At 39.7% G+C, this 18,982-nt stretch overlaps 1 protein-coding gene across 3 annotated transcripts in view; it reads right to left on the bottom strand.

Moving 5' to 3' along the window:
* Nucleotides 1-18,982, bottom strand: part of pld1b (phospholipase D1b) — a 100,265-nt gene that overhangs the window by 27,226 nt on the left and 54,057 nt on the right. For all 3 annotated transcript variants that reach the window (XM_055150927.1, XM_020922780.2, XM_020922781.2), the window contains exons 3-14: nt 17,834-17,997; nt 17,238-17,377; nt 16,907-17,012; nt 16,461-16,526; nt 14,809-14,867; nt 14,646-14,738; nt 14,263-14,415; nt 11,238-11,387; nt 8,797-8,880; nt 5,398-5,479; nt 4,975-5,085; nt 1,185-1,367 (exon numbers count right to left, since the gene is read on the bottom strand). In XM_055150927.1, coding sequence (XP_055006902.1) covers nt 1,185-1,367; nt 4,975-5,085; nt 5,398-5,479; nt 8,797-8,880; nt 11,238-11,387; nt 14,263-14,415; nt 14,646-14,738; nt 14,809-14,867; nt 16,461-16,526; nt 16,907-17,012; nt 17,238-17,377; nt 17,834-17,997 — 1,391 coding nt within the window. The remainder of the gene's footprint in view (nt 1-1,184; nt 1,368-4,974; nt 5,086-5,397; nt 5,480-8,796; nt 8,881-11,237; nt 11,388-14,262; nt 14,416-14,645; nt 14,739-14,808; nt 14,868-16,460; nt 16,527-16,906; nt 17,013-17,237; nt 17,378-17,833; nt 17,998-18,982) is intronic.

Here is an 18,982-nt window from a genome sequence, read left to right as displayed (position 1 = left end):
CCGTTAGCGGTTCTTTTCACTCAGAATACGAAAAAGACATTTTGCTTCTTCCGTGCTTCTATTTGTGCATCCGATAATGCAGCAGGAATTTACCATTATCGGGGATAAATACGCGAGGTTACGCACTGTGTTTGACGCTATCGTGTTTCTTGCCTCCGACCAAAATATTTCCCAGCATGCAACGCGGGCTTTTAATAACAATGACGTCAGCTGAAACTCGCCTATACAGATGCAGTAATACAGTTTTGCAGTAAAACTAGTGACTGAAATTGTCATTTAAACCACCAAAGCTCCAAACACAATAAAAACACTTCACACTACAAATGACACTGGTGCAGCCATCTTGGATTCTATCTCGGAAACTTTGCACCGTCTCTTCCGAGTTGTTCCCAGTTCCGAGTTGCACCGTCGGGGGAAAAGGGACGTGTCAGTGCGTGTCGCCAGGCAACGTCCTCAGACCTCCGAGTTGTAAGGATAAATGGATGCGCCATTAATACCACACTTCAGAACAAAGAGCAGGAGGAGGCCAAATACTAGTCAGGTTTGTGGAGAAGCAAGCACGCTCTGAGCAAGGATGCGTGCTTTTCTACATTTTTCAGTGCAATAAAAACATTCAAGCTTTTATTTTATTTCTGTTTTTATTAAAGAGTTACATGGTGAGGCTTTAACCAGTAAAAACACCTGTAACTGAATAAACAAAAGCGCTCAACCAAACCTGGGGATTGTACAGCTCTGGGGCCTTGGCTTGGACTGGCCCGTTTAAGATCATTTGGAATTACAGAATAAATATATGTTATAATTTGACCTCATGCATGAACTAAAGATGCATTGCTTTTATTTTAGAGGTGTTTTTTTAATGACAGACTCACTTTTTTATTGCTTAATCAGAACATAAACACTTTCCAGTCTTACCAGCTCATCAAAACAATGCTTTTTACCGCTTTTTATAAAGATATACAATTAATATTATGCAGAATTGAGTTTAGTATTTTGGCCCGGCCACAATATTTTCTGTTTCTCATGTGGCCCCATAGAAAAAATAATTGCCCACCCCTGATTTACACAAAGCAATGTGATTTCCAAGGAGAAAAGCAGGTAGCAGATGCTTTAACATAAATATAAATGAAGAAATTCTTGAGATCTAACCCAGAACTAAACCAGGATCACGGTCTTACGGCACTGACCTGGTCTATGTGCGAGAGGGTGACGCTGCCCACATCAGTGAGTCTGTGCTCGGTGTCGTCCCAGCGCCCGTACGCCAAATCTATGCCCCCCACGAAGGCCACAGACTGGTCTATCACGATGATCTTCTCATGATGAGCCCAGAGGTACACGGCCGAGGAGACGTGGTCTGGGTGTCTGATCACCTGGAAACACAAAAACAATGGAAGTATGAGTCAAGGGTGTAATTTTTGGTCAGCTTTGGTAGAGACATTATCAGCAAACACCCTCATATGTTTTATGAATTATTTCCAAAAACACAAAGAGTCTGGGCAGGTCCAAAATAAGTGAGAGGTGGTTTATTTTTTCAGTTTGTGTCCATTGTCCTTCTAAGATTGTTCCTCTGCCCTCTGGGAAGAGACTGAGGAGCATTAAAGCTAGAACTTCTCGGCTGAAGTTCAGCTTCTTTCCTGAGGCTGTCAGACTTGTGAACTGTGCACACTGACTTCCTGCTTGGGTTGCCTCTCTCTATTTTGCCACGTTTTACTACTTGTTCACTGGACTGCTAAATGTTGTTGTTTTAAATGTATTTATGTTTTAACATTGCTTATTTATTATTGTTTTTTTTATCTCTTTCTGGATCACTTGGCCTCGGGGAGCACATTTCGTTCTGTCATGTGTTTCTCTCGCATGTTTGAATGACAAATAAAGAACCTTGAACTTTGATGATTCTTTAGAGATAACAGCGATGTAGAAGTTTGTAGCAGATTTCCCGTCGTTGTTGGTGATGAGATATTTGTGTGGTCATGTCCAAACATTTTTCCATGGAATATTGTCAGTAGAGTCCAGCTGTTCACAGCGCAGGAGTAGGGCTCAGTTTGGGAGGTGCACTTGTGGTGATAGTCGCTCTTTTTCCACGGTGACTCATTGTAAGACAAGTTTAAATTGAAGATGAAGCCAAGTAAGTTCCTTTTGAAAAGTTTTTCAAAGTTTGGTGCAGCGTCTTCACTCACGCCTGCTCAAGTCGACATCTTCAGGTGCGGTCCTGTCCTGTCGCTTCCCCAGTTTAGGCTCCTGGCTCCACTAATGACATCACTAATGACATCACTCTGTTACAGCCAGTGAAATAGTGGCAGGAGTAACCCTGTCGACATATCACTGAACACATCTCAGAATGTCTAATAAACAAAATCTGAACTAAAACGTGTTAAATTAATACTATTGAGTTTGGAAACATTTCTGAATAAATTAATATGTTTGTTTATTTTTGTTTATTAAAATAAAATGGCAAATACTGGTAGGACTATTTTTTCTTCCCCAAATATTGGTTGTGACATGTCCCAACCGTCCCTGTGCAAACCTACGCCCTTGGTATGAGTCTTGATCAAGGATGAGACACGATTCTGCATGAATGTGGAAAATTATCCTCTTGAGATTTTTTTCCCACTCACCAGCCTTTTTTGTTCAAGCCAAACGTAAACAATGTGAGTTAAAGGGACCATATGACACTATTTTCTGATGTTATAATGTTGTTTTCTCATCACAAACAGACCTGGAGTTGTGTTTTGTTCCATTAACACACAAATCCTGCATATTTAGGCTGAGTTCTTCGCTCAAACAGCGTAAGAATCAGTAAAGATGTACTGAAGACAGGCAAATAATAAGTAATTACTCAAACATGTGTGAATGAAACAAAACACAACTTCAGATCCTTGAAAAAATGTATTTGGTGACATATTTTCATAGTTTATAAAGTTTCAGAGACAGATTTTAAATAAAATTCTAGTTATTCTGGTTTAGTTACCACATAGCTGATCAGCCCTGAGCAAGCTTTCAATTATTTATTTTTCTTAAAGTCTCTGGGAAAAAATAATGGGAAGTTTACTTTTGGAACAGAGCGGTGGCCGGTCCCCGTTTGCTCCATTTCACGGGACATAAAAGGAAACTGCCTGGAGTCTGTGTACGCTGGTGTGAATCACAGACTGTATAAAGAAGTGGACTGAGCGAGCGTGACGTCACCCACAGCGTTTGGCTTCAGTCCAATGAAGTCAATCGAGGCCGGCAGATATAACGGCTAATTTGAAGCAGAGATCCATGTTTGGAAATCTGACCACGAGTATGAAATCAAGCAAAGAACCACCAAGAGCAAGTCAGTGTTTCTTCAAGTTCCTTCAAGTTAAATTTAAGCCTTTTTAAGACCATTTACATAAAAACGTAATACCTTCATTTCACGGCCTATTACCTGCCCAGAAATCTGTGATGTGTGCTTTTAGTTGCACATTTAGAAATCGTTTAAGACCAAAAAATCATGTAGTGTGTGGCGGCCTTTACACTGTTAAGTTGTGGAATATTTCTGCACTAATATGAGTATTTTTTACAGTCCTTACAAATTTTAAACCCCAACAAATACATTTAAACACATTTTTTAGCACATTTCTGTTATATTGTCAAATATTTTAGGATTGCCCTGTGGTAAAATGGACCAAAAACCAGGTGTCGTTTTGATTTAGTTTGATTTATTTTATTTGATATTTTTGTTGTCATTGTAAAACTGTTACTAGCGGTGTGCAAAAATATCGAAATATCGGTATATTGTATCGTTTAATGTGATGATTCAGTATCAATATCATGGGCTGCTGTATCGATCTATCGCCAAGAGTATTTTTTGGTATATTTTACTAAATTGTTAAGAACCCAACGCAGCCTCGAGTCAAAATACTTCGAACACGCCACTGAAGATCACGCGCTTCAGCACCACAAGCAACAAACTCAAGCAGAAGCTCGTAAAATAAAATAAAAAAATCTCAGCAGAACACAAAGTTTGATTAATGCTGTTAAGTTGTAACATTGGTTACATTAGGTCGCTACTTATTCCACGCTGAGAATTTGGGGAGTAGAGAGACTCTTCCCCATAACTCCAGCATGAAATGTGTCGTTCGGTAACGTAAAACCAGAATGTCAGAGATTGTTTTTGATTTTACGTGCTTCTGCTGAGCTTGTTGCTTGTGGTGCTGTAGCGCGTGATCTTCAGTGACGTCTTCGGACTTTGGAGGATTCTGAGCCAGGGTTGCGTTGCATTTTTGGATTATAATTGGTTCCTCCGCTCTTTATTTAGTCTACGTTATTTAACCAGATAACGGTGGTTGACAAATTAACCTTTTGAGGAGAAATGCAATATGGAGAAGTTACATACTGCACAAATTTTAAGAGCCAGATATAAAAATTCAAGACTTTTTCAAGTGTTTTAAGGTATTATTTCCAAATTCATAAATTCAATGCTTTTAAGACTTTTTAAGACACCATATAAGCCCATATTACACTATTTTTCCACATCAAAAACATACCTGGAGTTGTGTTTGGTTCATTCACACAAACGCATACTCTTCTCTCAAATGGAAAACACTCTGTCCCACCTTGTGATGTCACGTGATAATACAGGGGGTGCTCCGTTGTGTTTTTACACTCCATACACCTTCACTAGAATCATTTGGATGATTTCAGCCCTCAAACTTCCAATCTCTACTGAACATAAGGTAAAAGGAGCTGTTAACTTGAAAACTACCGCTTCATGACATCACAAGGTGCAACAGAGCATTTTGAGCGTTGGAGATGTAGACAGACTAATAATAATGAAACAAAACACAACTCCAGGTCTGTTTTTGAGGAGATAACAACATTATAACATGGCTAAAAGCTCAGAATAGTTAATTTAGCATAATATAGGATGTTTAAACTAAGTGATATGGTTTTTTTGTTTTTCTTCTTTACTGAAAAGACTTGTATAAGACCGTAGACACACAGGTACAGACTCACCTTGATGTTTGGATGGAGCCTCACGAGAGTCCTTTTACTGTACTGTGAGTTTATGCCCAGAGCCATCTCCACCTCTTTGTACAACATCACGAAGATCTTCACTCCTTGTTGCTGTAGAGAGAGAGTGTATATAGTTTATCTATCATAATATTTACATTTACTTTAAATTTGCATTAGCTGAACACATATTATCCGCTATATACTTATAATTTATGATGCTATGTTGTATTTTAGACATTTTACACCACATTTTTTGCATTGAAACTGAAAACTGTGGTGCCGATTTTAGTAAGATCATCTCAACAAAATGTAGAACAAAACTGGAATTTTCTGAGCAATAGTATGAAGGATAAAGATTACAGAAAAATGCATAAATCTAAATTCTAAATACAACTTTGAATGGGTAAATGAGATGAAACTCACAGCTTTCCGTCTGAGGATACAGTCCAGGCGCCAGCGGTTGCCCTCGACGACGGGCCTCTTCAGGAAAATCTCTGGACTCAACCTGTGAAGAAGAGAATTCAAATTACCTTATTAGTTCATCTTATTACAGTTTATTTAATCTCTTAATCCATGAATGGTCTTTTGAAAATCTGACAACTTTGAATACTGGGTTTACTGTATCATTTATAATTAAAAAAATGAAATATTTGCTAAAAGAGCTAAATAAAAATAAAGATGGTACAAGCTTGTACAATGTTGTAATCATATAATATATAAAGGAATATTTCTGCACTATTATGAGTAATTTTTCCATCCTTACAAATTTTAAACCCCACAAATACATTTAAATGCATTTTCTAGCACATTTCTGTTGGATTGTCAAAGATCTTAGGATTGAAGTGTGGTAAAATGTACCAAAAAGCAGGTGTAGTTTTAATTTAGCATTATTTATTTTATTTTATATTTTTGTTGTCATTGCAGTATTGTTACTAGGGGTGTACAAAAATATCAAAATATTGGTATATTGTATCGTTTAATGTGATGATACAGTATCGATATCGTGGGCTGCTGTATTGATATATCGATATATTCTTTGTGGTTTGGAGGGACGTAGTCAAGGTGGGGGGCAATTGTTGTCAAGGCGGCTGCCCTAATTACAAAGCGCTGTGGGAAACACCGCCATCCCAATCACAGACGAGTTTACACGTGAATATTAAAGATCTGAGCCTTTCGTGTAGCTGCACATGTAGCGGCGGAATGTAAACACACACAAATTGAGAGAACTCACTCGTGTACAGTTCTGCACCAAAACCGAACATCCCGAACTGAAATGCTTTGATGAATACATGTACCGTTAGACTAGAGGTTTGAGCGGGACAGAATTTTCAGTCCCACTCGCTCCCGCAAAGAATTGTAATTTTCAGTTCCGCTTCTGCCTGCATCTGCGATATTTTGTCCCGCTTCCACCCGCAAGTCCCACACGTTCACTTTCTTAAGCTCTATCAAACACGGAGAAGCGGAATGGAATTGTCTAAAATGTGCGTGAGATTAGACCACATCTGCAAGTTTAGGCTGCTTAAAATGTTTTTATTAATGCCAAATAAAATATCCAGCACAAATTAAGTATGATAGGTATACATTTATCATTTGTATATTTTACTTTACACTCATATTTAGTTTGCAGGACTGCAGTTTATCATTCCACCTGCTCCCGCCCGTATCCTGAATGAGCTTTCAGAATGTATTCAGCCTTGCCTCGGTCTATCTACCCCAGGGCACTTGTGGATACAGAACTATTTTACCACCAGCAGATGTGGAGTGACTGAATAATGCAATGTAAAGAGAAAACATCTGTGTTGTTATGTGCTCCTCAAAGCTCAAGGACAGTTCCGCGGCTGACATTTTGCTCCTCTAGCCTCTCCAAATCCTCCTTAAATCATTCACACAGGAAGAGTGAGTGAAGGGTATTGCCCAAGGACACATCACCAGCATGCAAATGAGGCACCGACACCTCCAGATCTGATCGTAAACGTGCCCAAACTGCTGATCAAGATACAATAGACTGCTCCCGTTACTGGTATAAACCCAGTGACTCCTGCTCGTCTTGTCGCTGATTCTAATAGTGTCTTTAATCTCTCGGTGGAGTATCTCGGTGGACACCCTGCCTCTCGTAGTACGCCTATAGTCTGCCCTGGTGTAACAGTAGTTTGAGCCTAAGTCTGTAACTGATCCATTTGACCAGAAAACTCCCCTTGAACTCGCCGCAGCCTACACTCACTCACAGAGACATCTAGAGTGATATACATACGGTAATATAAACAGTATCTGACATCCAGCCCCGGCGGCCATGTTGGGACTGTATAGGGTCTTCTTATGCAAACATAGAGTCGACCAAAGTGCTGTACTGTATTATATAGCAGCGGTCCCCAAACTTTTTTGGGCCACGAACCGGTTTTATGCCCGACAGTATTTATAGTATTTCACGGACCGGGAAGGGGGTTGGGGCTCTTTTCAGGACAATATTTTCAAGGACCAGTGGCGTATCGAAGCAGGTACAGCCCACACAGCATATGGGAGGAGATGGTTTAGACCTGGTTTAGTCCTGGTTTAAGAGCTGGTTTATGAACTGGTTTAGACTGGTTTATGAAATGGATTTTTTTAGTTTGGTTTTAGTTCTGGCTTTAAGTTCTGGTTTTAGTTCTGGTTTAGTCCTGGTTTTAGTTCTGGCTTTGTTCTGGCTTAGTCCTGGTTTTAGTTCTGGTTTAGAGGTGTGGGAAACACGGGAGGAGTTCACGTGGCGCACAAGAGGAAGCACGGTCTGCGTGGCGTAGGAGGGGGGGTTTAGGCTTTCGCGGCCCGGTACCAAACGACCCACGGTACCGGCCCGCGACCCGGGGGTTATATAGGACACATAACAAACAGTGACAAATACAGCGACAGGTAAATATCGCAGTCAGCCCTCAACCCTGAGTTAAAAGCCAAGGAGAAAAACTTGAATTAATATGAAAACTGCCCTTACTTTAGCCATATTCTTTTATATATCAGCAGTCTCAGAACTAGTAAGTAGATAATAAATCTGAAAACAAGATGAATAACCTGATATAAGTTTTAAAATCATGGCCAGATCAGAGAAATTTAATTTAATCCATTTTCTACAGCTTAACGGAGGTGGGACCAAGTCGTAGTTTTGCAAGTTTCAAATAAGTCTCAAATCTTTGACCTCAAGTCCGAGTCAAGTCAGTCAATACAGGCAATTCCAAGTCGAGTCTCGAGTCACAGGCCCATAAGTCCAAGTCAAGTCCAAGTCAAGTCGTCTGCTTTGAGCTACAAGTCATTTCAGGTCTTTAAACTAAAGTAGATTTTTGCAATTTATATGAATTTTATTTATAGAGTATATAAGAGTTGTACAAATTAATTTAGTTAATTTTTCCTTTTTAAAAGTGCTTCTCAAGTCTTCTCAAGTCACTGACCTTCAAGTCCAAGTCGAGTCCCACGTCTCAGTTTTAGCAAGTCAAGTCTCAAGTCCTAAAAACAGTGACGACTTGCAAGTCCCAACCTCTGCCGTTTAACCTGGCAGAAAGTAGCTGATACTGAATTGAAACAAAACACGTAGATATGGTCCTATATTTAACCAAGACCATTTAGATCTTGGTTTTGGTTCCAAGTACTTGCATCAGAAACTGTAATGTTTAAATACATTCTATTTTATCAATTTAACTTTTTTTTCCTTTTTGCTGTATTTAACAATTGCATCAGTCATTTCTTTCACACATTTGTTTGTTTATTAACTGTGACTACTATCAAAAGATGGCCCCCACATGAGCAGCTTCTACTTTTTAAGTCCCCTCTAGAATTCTATAGTCACAAATATAAACTCACCACCAGTCTGTGATGAAGATCTCCTCTTTGGCCTCCTCCATGGCGTCTGCAACATCCTCCATGTACGTTTTACCGTTCACGTACCTGCACAGACAAGATAATAATACTTTATGTATGGATAAATATGCCATTGAAAATATTGGAAATAATAATACATTTATTCAACAAGATATTAAAAATGAACATCAAATGGGTCTGAGTTTTACTTCCTGTATTTGTGTCATTTTCTTTCACGTTTTTTTCCCACAAACTGCCACTTAACGAATGTAAAACTATCATAATGTATTTATTTATCTCTACAAAAACAGCTGGTGACACCGCGGGGCCAAGTTACATGTCAAATCTATGGAGCGGCGAGCCCACTCACAGTAAGAATGCAAGTTTTGGAAGTCAATAAAAACCCAAGTTATTAAGTAAACGCAAGATGGACACGTTTAATGCCACATCGGGACATTCCAGACAAAGCAGATGGAAGACTCTCCACCGGAAAAGTTACACAGTGCCCCTTTAAGTATAACCCAGGTTACATAATGAGTCTGCAGCGATGGCCCACACGTACAGTAGCGTACATGCGGCCGGTCCATTGTAGATTCACAGTCGGACACCCCCAGCGTCTGTGGGCCCGGGGTCAGGTTTCGGAGCAGGTGAGGAGCAGAGCGGCTTCACTTTCACTCAGTTTGCGTCAAATTACTCCAGCGAGACACAAAGGTACTGCCCCAGACTCAGACACAGGGGACAGGGGACAATTACTACAATTACTACTGTTTATCAGCTTTTAAAGGACTCAGAAAGGTGAAAAACATGAGAGATTACTGCCCCGCTACCTCATGATCATTTTATTTCATCCATTTTCTAAATACTAGGGGTGGGACATTAACACGTTAATTACGATTAATTAATTACGAAGAAAATAATGCATTAAAAATATTAACGCATTTTATCGCAGTTTTCCAAACAACGTGGAACATTTGTCACTGCACCATGTCGCGTTACACCAATTATACTGACGCACACACTTCCAATAGAGCATGAAAGCGCTCTGGGTCTGCTGGTGCTGGACGGTAAATTTCTATTCAAAAAAACTACCCGATGGAAGACATGACAAAGGCAGCGTTTTTTGTGAACTGTGAAGAGAAGAGTTTGCATATCACAGAAGCACCTCAACTCTCAGCGAGACCATTTAAATGCAAAACATGTCACAGCGAGCACAGAAACTGCTGGAACTGTTCTGGTCCGAGTACAAACAAGAGGTGTCAGCAGCCCAAACTCAAACAAATGACTAGCTTCAGGAAGAAAATGAGTAAATGACTAACTAAATACATTTCAATAAAATGTAATGTTTAATGAAAGTAGTTGGTATTGAATTTGTAATGTCCTGAACATTAAAATGCAATATTTATAAACTTCATAAGACTACATTCATATTTAATTTAAATAGCTAAAAAACATTTTCATTTGATATAACTACATACTTTAATGATAATATATTTGTTTATTTTATCGTTTCATTGTTTCTATGTAATAACATGGTCTTTACTTTACTGTTACTGTTACCAACTCATGCCTCACAACAAGAAGTTTCCAGGTTCAGTTCCCGGGTGTGGAATTTGTATGTTTCTCCCTGTGTCTGGATGGGTTTCTTCTGGACACATCAACCCAAAACATGCTACACAGGTCTCCAGGAAGAACAGCTGATAAAAGTCAATTAAAATAGTCAATCAATGAACCTGCCCAGGGACTTCAGATGGAAATTAGCACTGGTGCTACAACCTGGTACAAAGCCTCTCTCCTCTTAAGGTTAATGTAGATTGTGCAGTCTCTCTGTCTCTAAATGAACTAAACTTTAAGAACATGAGACTCAAGGGCTCATGGGAAAAGCACATTGAGTTGTTATTGTTGTAAAGAGGCAGAAAACAAAAAAAGGCTTGTTAAAAAACTGAACCAAAATCCAAAATTTGTTGCCCAAAGCTAAAATAAACGTGAGTCGTGTCGTTCATTTCGGGGGTGCATGAAACAACAATGAATACAACTAAACAATTTTAAAACTCCAACTCAATTTATGAAGCATTATGTAAATTTTAGCTGGAGATTCTGGCAATGACCACACTGAGATGTTTTAGCTTTGGCTGGAATGTTTCACAGACAGTTTAAGGTGGGGCCAGCACGTCTTTAAAGCTCAGATCTGTGGACCTACTCACAATAACAACGCATGTTTTTCTACGTATTTGATTTATATTTTGCAATAAAACACCAGTAATTGAATAAAAACACAGTAAATACCAAATAAAACCAATAATATCTCCAAGCTGGTTGCAGAAAAGTTACCTTGTGAACCTTTAAACACCACGGAAGCATTAATTATGGTGATTTTTACGTTTACTGTACACAAATTAACCGAAGAACCAGTAACAAAAAAAGGTAAAATGTTGTAAAATAGTCACCATTTGGCTGGGATGTGCTCCTCTTCTCTGGCGAACGATCCGAACCTGTGATCTGTGAGAAAAGCAGCTCCGTGTTTTTTGACGAATCCTTCGATGGACTGACCCCACCAGCGAGCGTGACGGTAACTGTTGCACTTCAGCACCAGGCTCCTGCAACAGAGAACACAACACAGACGGGAAAATTAAGAAGTAGTCGGACATTATTCCCAAGATCTAGAGTTCTACGGTTTTCCACATGTTACACAGACATAGAAAAAGAGACAAAAAAATGTAATAAAGTGACATTTCGATCTGTGAATCTTCCTCAGGGTTGTGTTTTTTCTCTGTATGGTCAACTCTTTCATCACTATGTAGAATAAAACATGAGATATAATTGACACGAGAGGCTTTATAATACATTTATACATGCTCCACTGTAAAAAAAAACAAACTCTCCCGTATGTAACAGATAACCCCCATGTCATATCAAATCCCCATTTCATCTGTGCACTGTATCTTCTTACTTTACCTGATCCTTTATACAACCTAGATATACTTTACATTAGCTATTTTATTGAATTTACATATACAAAGCTGTAATCTGTGAAGTTTGTGGATTATTTGAGAAAGTAGGTTAACTAAAAGTATTGCAATTTTGTGATTTATGCATAAAAATATGATTCTGAGCATTAAAATTTGGGCAAAAACTGAGCTCCTAAACTAAAGGCTGTCACATACTACAGGATTTTTCGGTCTTAAATGATTTTTAAACGTGTAACAAAAAGCGCACACCACAGACACGAGGAGAATCTGATGAGACTTAAAATCTACGATCACAAAGACTGCAGCGGGATCTGTCTGCGGACCACAGGATATAAACGACTCGCTTTGAGACTCTTACGTGTTCGAAAAACCAGAGCACTGCACTTCTAGTTTAGATATAAGTCAAATCTGTGTCATTATTATTTGTGAAATGTGGTGCAAAACTTCAGATACATGATTTTTAAAGCATAAAAGATTGGTGATAAAGTGCACAGGAAGTAGAGTCAGTATCGTTAATCTGCAGCTTCACCTCGATCCGTGCTCTGTGTGGATGTAAACAGACACACGTGAGGAACTACTCTCACCTTTTTACTTTCAAAGAATGTCACAAATTGGATTAATAGTGTGGTTTTGTGGACTGGATGTCATTGGTAATGTAATGCGGATGAAATGCTGGACTGACTATAAAGTCTTCTCGTTATTTTTGCTGTTTCCTGAGTTTGTTTCCTTCTCTGTGCCCCTGATGCTCTGTTTTATCAGCTGTTACTGTAGCGTTGCTGATGTTTAGTGTTTATGATCTGACAGAGCAGCTCAGAGTCACACTGACAGAAGTCAGGTCATGCCTCCCTGCTCGAGAAGAAGCAAATCGCAGCAAAAATCAGGCAAATTCTCCTGTAGTGAGTGGCAGTCTAAAATCTACAGCAGACATGTCAAACTCAGGCCTGGGGTCCAAATTTGGCCCGTGATATAATTATATTTTGCCAGGGAGATCGTATCAAATCTGTATTAGAGCTGCCCACTGGCTACAGATAGACTATAGAGACATTATTTATTTAAAATTGTGTTATTATTTTATATTATGCTTGTTCTGGATTCAATGTTTAAGCAAAACTATTATTAAACATTTATTTTAATAAGAAAAGATTTAACATTACATATCTCGAAAGAAAACATGCAGATGTTGTTGAAATTTTTCAATAAATATTTAGTTTGGCCCACGACTTAAAACCAGTTTTTAATTTTGGCCCTGTGTGAATTTGAGTTTGACAGGGGTAGCAGTTTGGTTTTAATAACAGTATATTTTCTTGTTTACAGTCAGTGCACGGTGTTTTATCTTTAAAAAAAGTCTTTGTGATTTGAATGAGACAGAAAAGGGAGAACAAAATCTAATTGAGGTGCAAATGCAAGGAGCAGATGGCTGACGTCCAAAACTTATTTTTATTTTTAGATAATGTTTCAGCAAAAAAAAAACAAACTTCATCAGATCATTTCTTTTTGTTGCTTTGGACCACAGTACTGATCTGATTAAGGCTTTTTACAATAACATTTTCTCAAATTGTGTTTTTCATTCGATTTGCGATTTAGTTTGCAGCCAAAATCACTACATATCACCAGTAAAATGTAATGACTAGAGATGTAACGATATTCTATATAATGAAGAATCGTTGGATACTGGTGTCACGATACTCGATACTCATGTTCAGTGTCCCTCCATGGGTGCATTTATTTTGGTCTGAAAGGGTAACAGTTATGGCAGTGTCCTTACAGCTTACCTTACAGGGACTTACAGAGGTGGGTTTTATCATTCAGTCACTTTTTATTTTACGTTGATGGACCCAGAAATGAAAAAGATAGTCACTTTTAAATATTTCAGAATCTCTTATGGCTTTACATCGGCTTTAATAACATGCCCTTGCTATATATGCCATCTTCTACTCATTAGTTTTAGTCATAAAACTGTCTGTTGAGACATTTCTGTAATATAAAACAGTATGAGTTTTCAGAAAGAGGATGGGAGAACTCAGTGTGTCTAAGTCTTCTGGAGGAGGCAGAGCAGCGCAGACACAGTGAGACTCAGGAGGAAAAGAAATCATCAAACCATCATCAAAGAAGGAAGAATCTCATATTGTAGCTCCCCTACCACTCTATATTGTATTATAAATTATAAAATAGCCTGAGAAAGCTCTGTTCTTATTTTCACAGAATAAAAATGCTGAGATGTAAATCATTGAACCAAATGAACTAAAACACTTTACATATAAACTACAACTGTGCAGAAGTTGTACTGTAAAATATTGTATGTAACGTTTCATTAACATCATAGTGTTATTATATTATAGTCATCAGCAGAAAAAAATGACATGAGATTTTTTTGTGTGTGTGTGTCTTAAAACGTCCCGTGAATCGAGATACGTATCGAATCGTGGGAAAACCATATCGTTGCATCCCTAGTAATGACCCAGCCCTCCTGAAGAGAAAGTCCAGAGGAATAAAGAGCTCAGACCTGGAGAGGCTGTCCACCCGGATCCCGTGTCTGGTCTCCGTGTCTTTTGAGTCCATTTTGATGTTGAACTCTTTGTCCACGAGCATCACGAACGAGATGGCCCCAGAGTCCGGCTTCATGTACAGAAGGAATGAGTCTTTCACCACCAGCCACCTGAAACACAATAAACACACACAGAATTAAAGGCACGCTGCGTGACTTTTCTCATGGAAGTTCGTCAGCTCGTGTCTGAAATGTCCCGTAGTGTCGCATTAAACATTTATGTCCGTGGAGTCAAGCAGGTAGCACTACTGGGCCAAGTTACAGGTCAGATCTGTGGATAAGTGACACTGCTCTCCTGTCCTGGTTTGGTCTTCATTGTGACATTTTAGACAGACACTGACCGTTTGGACCAGCGGTAGCACATTTTACTCCGTCCGCAGCAGTTCAGTCCTGGGATCCTGTGTCCTCCAGACCTCTTGAGCACCATGCCTTCACTAAACCAGAAAACACCATTAATCCAAGTATCTGTGTTATATTTGTAATTAAATGTTACAGTTTTCTTACAGGCCTTTGGGTCCGAGGTCGTGGATGAACGAGAGCTGACTCACTTCAATGAACTCCATCTGAAAAAACACAGACACATTTAAGGTCCTAGTAAACAAAACAAAAGCAACTATTTACACAGAAGTAGTAACGAATTACTGTAATGTGTTGCTTTTTGCTGTAATGCAGTAAAAGCAGCTCTACGTACAACAGAAAGTACATAAACCAAAAAGGGACTTTTATGGAAAACAGGAGCAGGATGTGTGAAAGCAGAAGTGGGACTAAGTCATCATTTTGAAAGTCTCAAGTAAGTCTCAAGTCTTTGACCTCAAGTCCGAGTCAAGTCCCAAGTCAAATACAGGCAAGTCCAAGTCGAGTCTCGAGTCACTGGCCCATAAATCCAAGTCAAGTCCAAGTCGTCTGCTTTGAGCTTCAAGTCATTTAAAGTCTTTAAATCAAAGCACCAAATACAACTTAGATTTTTGCAATTTACATGATTTTTAAACTAAATTGTGCTTAAAAAGTCACAGTATATTTATATATGAGTATTTATAGATTATGTAAGAGTTGTAGAAACGTTCATTTTTCCTTTTTAAATGTCTTGACAAAATCTTTGTGTGAATCATTACGAATCCCTGTATCATTCGTGCATTTTGTTTTTCAATATAAAACAAAACAAAAAAAAGAAGATGTTTGTTTTCTTCATTATTTGTCTCAAAAAACCAAAATGAAAAACAGATAACGATTAATTTTTTCAGTTTTCGATTTTGTGTTTATGTCAATAATGGAAAAAACGGATAACGGCGTTTCTCGTTTTCGCGACGTCGGACTTTTGCGCCGCATACGGACTGAACCAGAACTAAACCAGGACTAAAACAGGACTGAACAGGTCTAAACCAGCTCTAAACCAAAACTGAACCAGGACTAAACCAGGTCTCAGTCCTGGTTTCAGTCCCAGTCTGTTTCCAGTCTGATCCCGGTTTCCTGATCACCTGACAGTCTACGCGGGTGCATGCCTGGGCCAGTCCCAACACTCCTGGTTCAGTCCTGGTTCAGTCCAGGTTTAGGACTGAGACCGGGACCAGACCAGGACCAGGATCGGGACTGAGACCGTGACTGAGACTAGAACTGAGACTGGTTTAGACCTGGTTTATAGCCGTTTCAGTCCTGGTTCAGTCTGGCATCGCAATTTAAGTCTTAATCCATTTTATCAAGTCAAGTCTCAAGTCTTGAAAATAGTGACTCAAGTCTGACTCGAGTCCAAGTCACGAATTGCAAGTCCCCACATCTGTGTGTAAGTGTCTGGAGACTGACACCTTAAACTGGTGGATTGATTGATGTAATTGATCGGAGGAAGGCAAGTTGTTCCATTTGTTTGGGGCTTTGAAGTTAAATACTCGGTGTCCACTTAATTTTTTTTAAAGTAGGAACATTACAAAATAGTTGTTCAGTATCTATCTATCTATCTATCTATCTATTTATCACCAAAATATAATCTAAACTAAATAATTGGTTCATACTAATTTTGGTCAACCAACTAAAGGCCAACAGAATTAGAAATTAGAAAGAAAGAATGAGAATTAGAAAAATGTGATCCACCTTCATCTAATTTGAGATAACAAATGTCAAAAATAATATAATAGTTGATAATATATATTTAGGACGGTTCTTACGGTGGCGTGGTAGTTTCTGTACATGGACATCTTCAGCAGGTTGTTCAAGTAATCCTCCAGTTGTTTCTGAAAAGGTAAAATATTAGAATAATTACTGTCTGTGCTATTATTTTACTGGAGTGGTTTGATATTGGTCATGTTTGGTCGTGTTTGGTTTGCTGTTGTGTTCAGCTTTTCACAGTGTGGCATTAAATTCATAGATCTCTCTGCAGACAAACCAGAGAAATTTACAGGTCAAATCTGTGGATAGGCAAGGTTTTTAAGGTGTTTTTGAACTATAAAAAATGAATACATGCAAAACAGACACATTTAATTCTATTCTGTGGTTGGTAATGCTCCAGTTGTCTTTGAAAATGCTAAATATTAGAATGACTACTGTGTTAATATTTTCAGAGTGGTTTGAGTTTGCTCATCTTTGTTTGTGTTTTGTTGTGTTCAGTTTTTACCCTTCGGCTGGAGACCTGCCCCTCTCTCTCCAGCTCCTCTCCGCCCCGGGGCAGCTCAGGCATCCGTCTCACCTCATTTCGAGTCGTGGGAGTTCTCACTGTGTGACTGAAAATAGCAAAAAACATACTCTTGTTTTGTCGCTAACACATTTTAAAGTGAGATCTTGGCAATTAATAATATTGAAACAAATTGATTATCCCAAAAATGTATTCTAAATGTCATCAACCCTCTAAAGCTCCTGTCCTGGTTTAGTCCTGGTATCGTCTTGGTTTTAGTCCTGGCTGACCAGACTGTTAGCTCTGTTACAGTCAGTCTGAGTCTGAAGCCCACCTCCGGGGCAGTGGGATCCTCATGAAGGTCTTGTAGGTGCGCAGCTCTCGGTGCAGGTCCATAAAGTGCTTCTCTTTCTTTTTGATGGTCCAGGTGAACTCTCCATGTTTCAGCTCGATCTTGTAAACGGCCGGCATCGACTGAACAACAGAAAGAACAAGAGTCATACAGAAGGTCTGGGACGAGTCTAGCAAGAGTCAAACTGTGGAAGTGTCATGACTCATATAATCAGATAATCAGATATAATCAAATATAGTGGTCTGAGAGAGACTAACGAGGCAGACTGCCCAGGACATAAGTAATAGCACCATTACAGTAATAAAGGCAGTGGTTCTGGTGTTAAAATAATAATGCACTGGATTTATATTGTGCCCAAAACGCTTTGCATTTTTCATTCACTTCACTCTCTGCGGTCGTCAGCTACTACTGTAGCCACAGCTGCCCTGGAACAGACTGACAAAAGTGAGGCTGCCAATATGGCACCTGGTATTCCCAGCGGTCTCCCTTTCAAGTATTAAACAGGCCAGACCCTGCTTAGCTTAATAGCAGTAGCAGGAGTAGTAGGAGTAGTAGTAGTAGCAGTAGTAGTCCTGTACCTTACTGACGCTCCTCTGTGTGGTCACATTGAAACGATCTTGAGCCGAGGTGAATCTCTCCACGTCCAGGATCTTGGCGGTGATGGGCGGAGTCAGAAATACTTTGGCCTCTGGCTCCTTAAAGCCCACAGTGTGATACACCGCAGTGAACGGGAGGTGCTCCGCTACACACAAGGAAACACAACATTTAACTTAAAGGTTGTATGGGGATTTTTTTTTTTGTTTTTTTTTGTTTCAAGTTGTCAATGATAGCATTATAGAGGTGCAGTAGCCTTGTAATTATGATGACCAAAAAAAAGAGAATAAAAATTCATCCACTCTGGACGTGGTGGGGCTAAACATTTGCCAATAGATAACGACACTGCCTCGTTATCTGTAGCTGACAGGCTGTCAATCAATCTCCCTACGTTTCTAGCGTAACTGACTTGCCTGCGCCGCCGGTACGTGGTTTACGTACGCCTGTCACGCAGTCCACAGACGCAAGACGCACAGACGCTGTTTACTCCACCAACGCAACAGTTCTTAGCGGCTTTTTTTGACCTATATCTTCCTCGCAGTTAGCACAAAGTTTGTTGCAATGGCGACAAGAATCCAGGAGCAGTTAGCCGCAAAAGAAAGTCCGTTTTTGAGGTCACTGAAAGAAGAAGACAAGGGGAAAAGCAGCGAAGCCAAACTAAGGTGATTCTTGTAGATTCATTCCAGCGATGGCGCGACTGAAGCAGACGCAGGGTCTAAAGACTGACGCACTGGTCGCCAAATTACTCCTGGACAGGAAACTTCTGCTTATTATGAAAACGTACTTTATTTCCAAGAGCTAGTCAAACGTTTTTCAGGACACGAAAGCGATATCCTATGTCTGAAAACGTAATTTTCAAGGCAAAGAAAGAGTCCGCTTTCTGCTGTGTGTTGTAGCTAGTTCATTCGCACTGAATCTCCGCGCAACCTTCTCTGCTCCCCTTTCCTACTCCTGTCCCCGCTGCCCGTTCCGCTCTTCCCCCTTCTCCTCACTTCTCCGGGCACGGAATCTCCGCGCACCGCTCCCCTCTCCTCTCCCCTCTCTCTCTCCTCTCTCCCTGCTCCGCTCTTCTCCCTGCTCCTCACTTCTCGTCCGCGAACGAAATGTCCGCACACCCGCTCCCCCGCTCCTCA

Source organism: Boleophthalmus pectinirostris, unplaced genomic scaffold (genome assembly GCF_026225935.1).
Source record: "Boleophthalmus pectinirostris isolate CB_2022bp ecotype Guang Dong unplaced genomic scaffold, ASM2622593v1 HiC_scaffold_15, whole genome shotgun sequence".
Taxonomy (NCBI): domain Eukaryota; kingdom Metazoa; phylum Chordata; class Actinopteri; order Gobiiformes; family Gobiidae; genus Boleophthalmus; species Boleophthalmus pectinirostris.
This window is presented reverse-complemented; position numbering and strand designations above follow the sequence as displayed.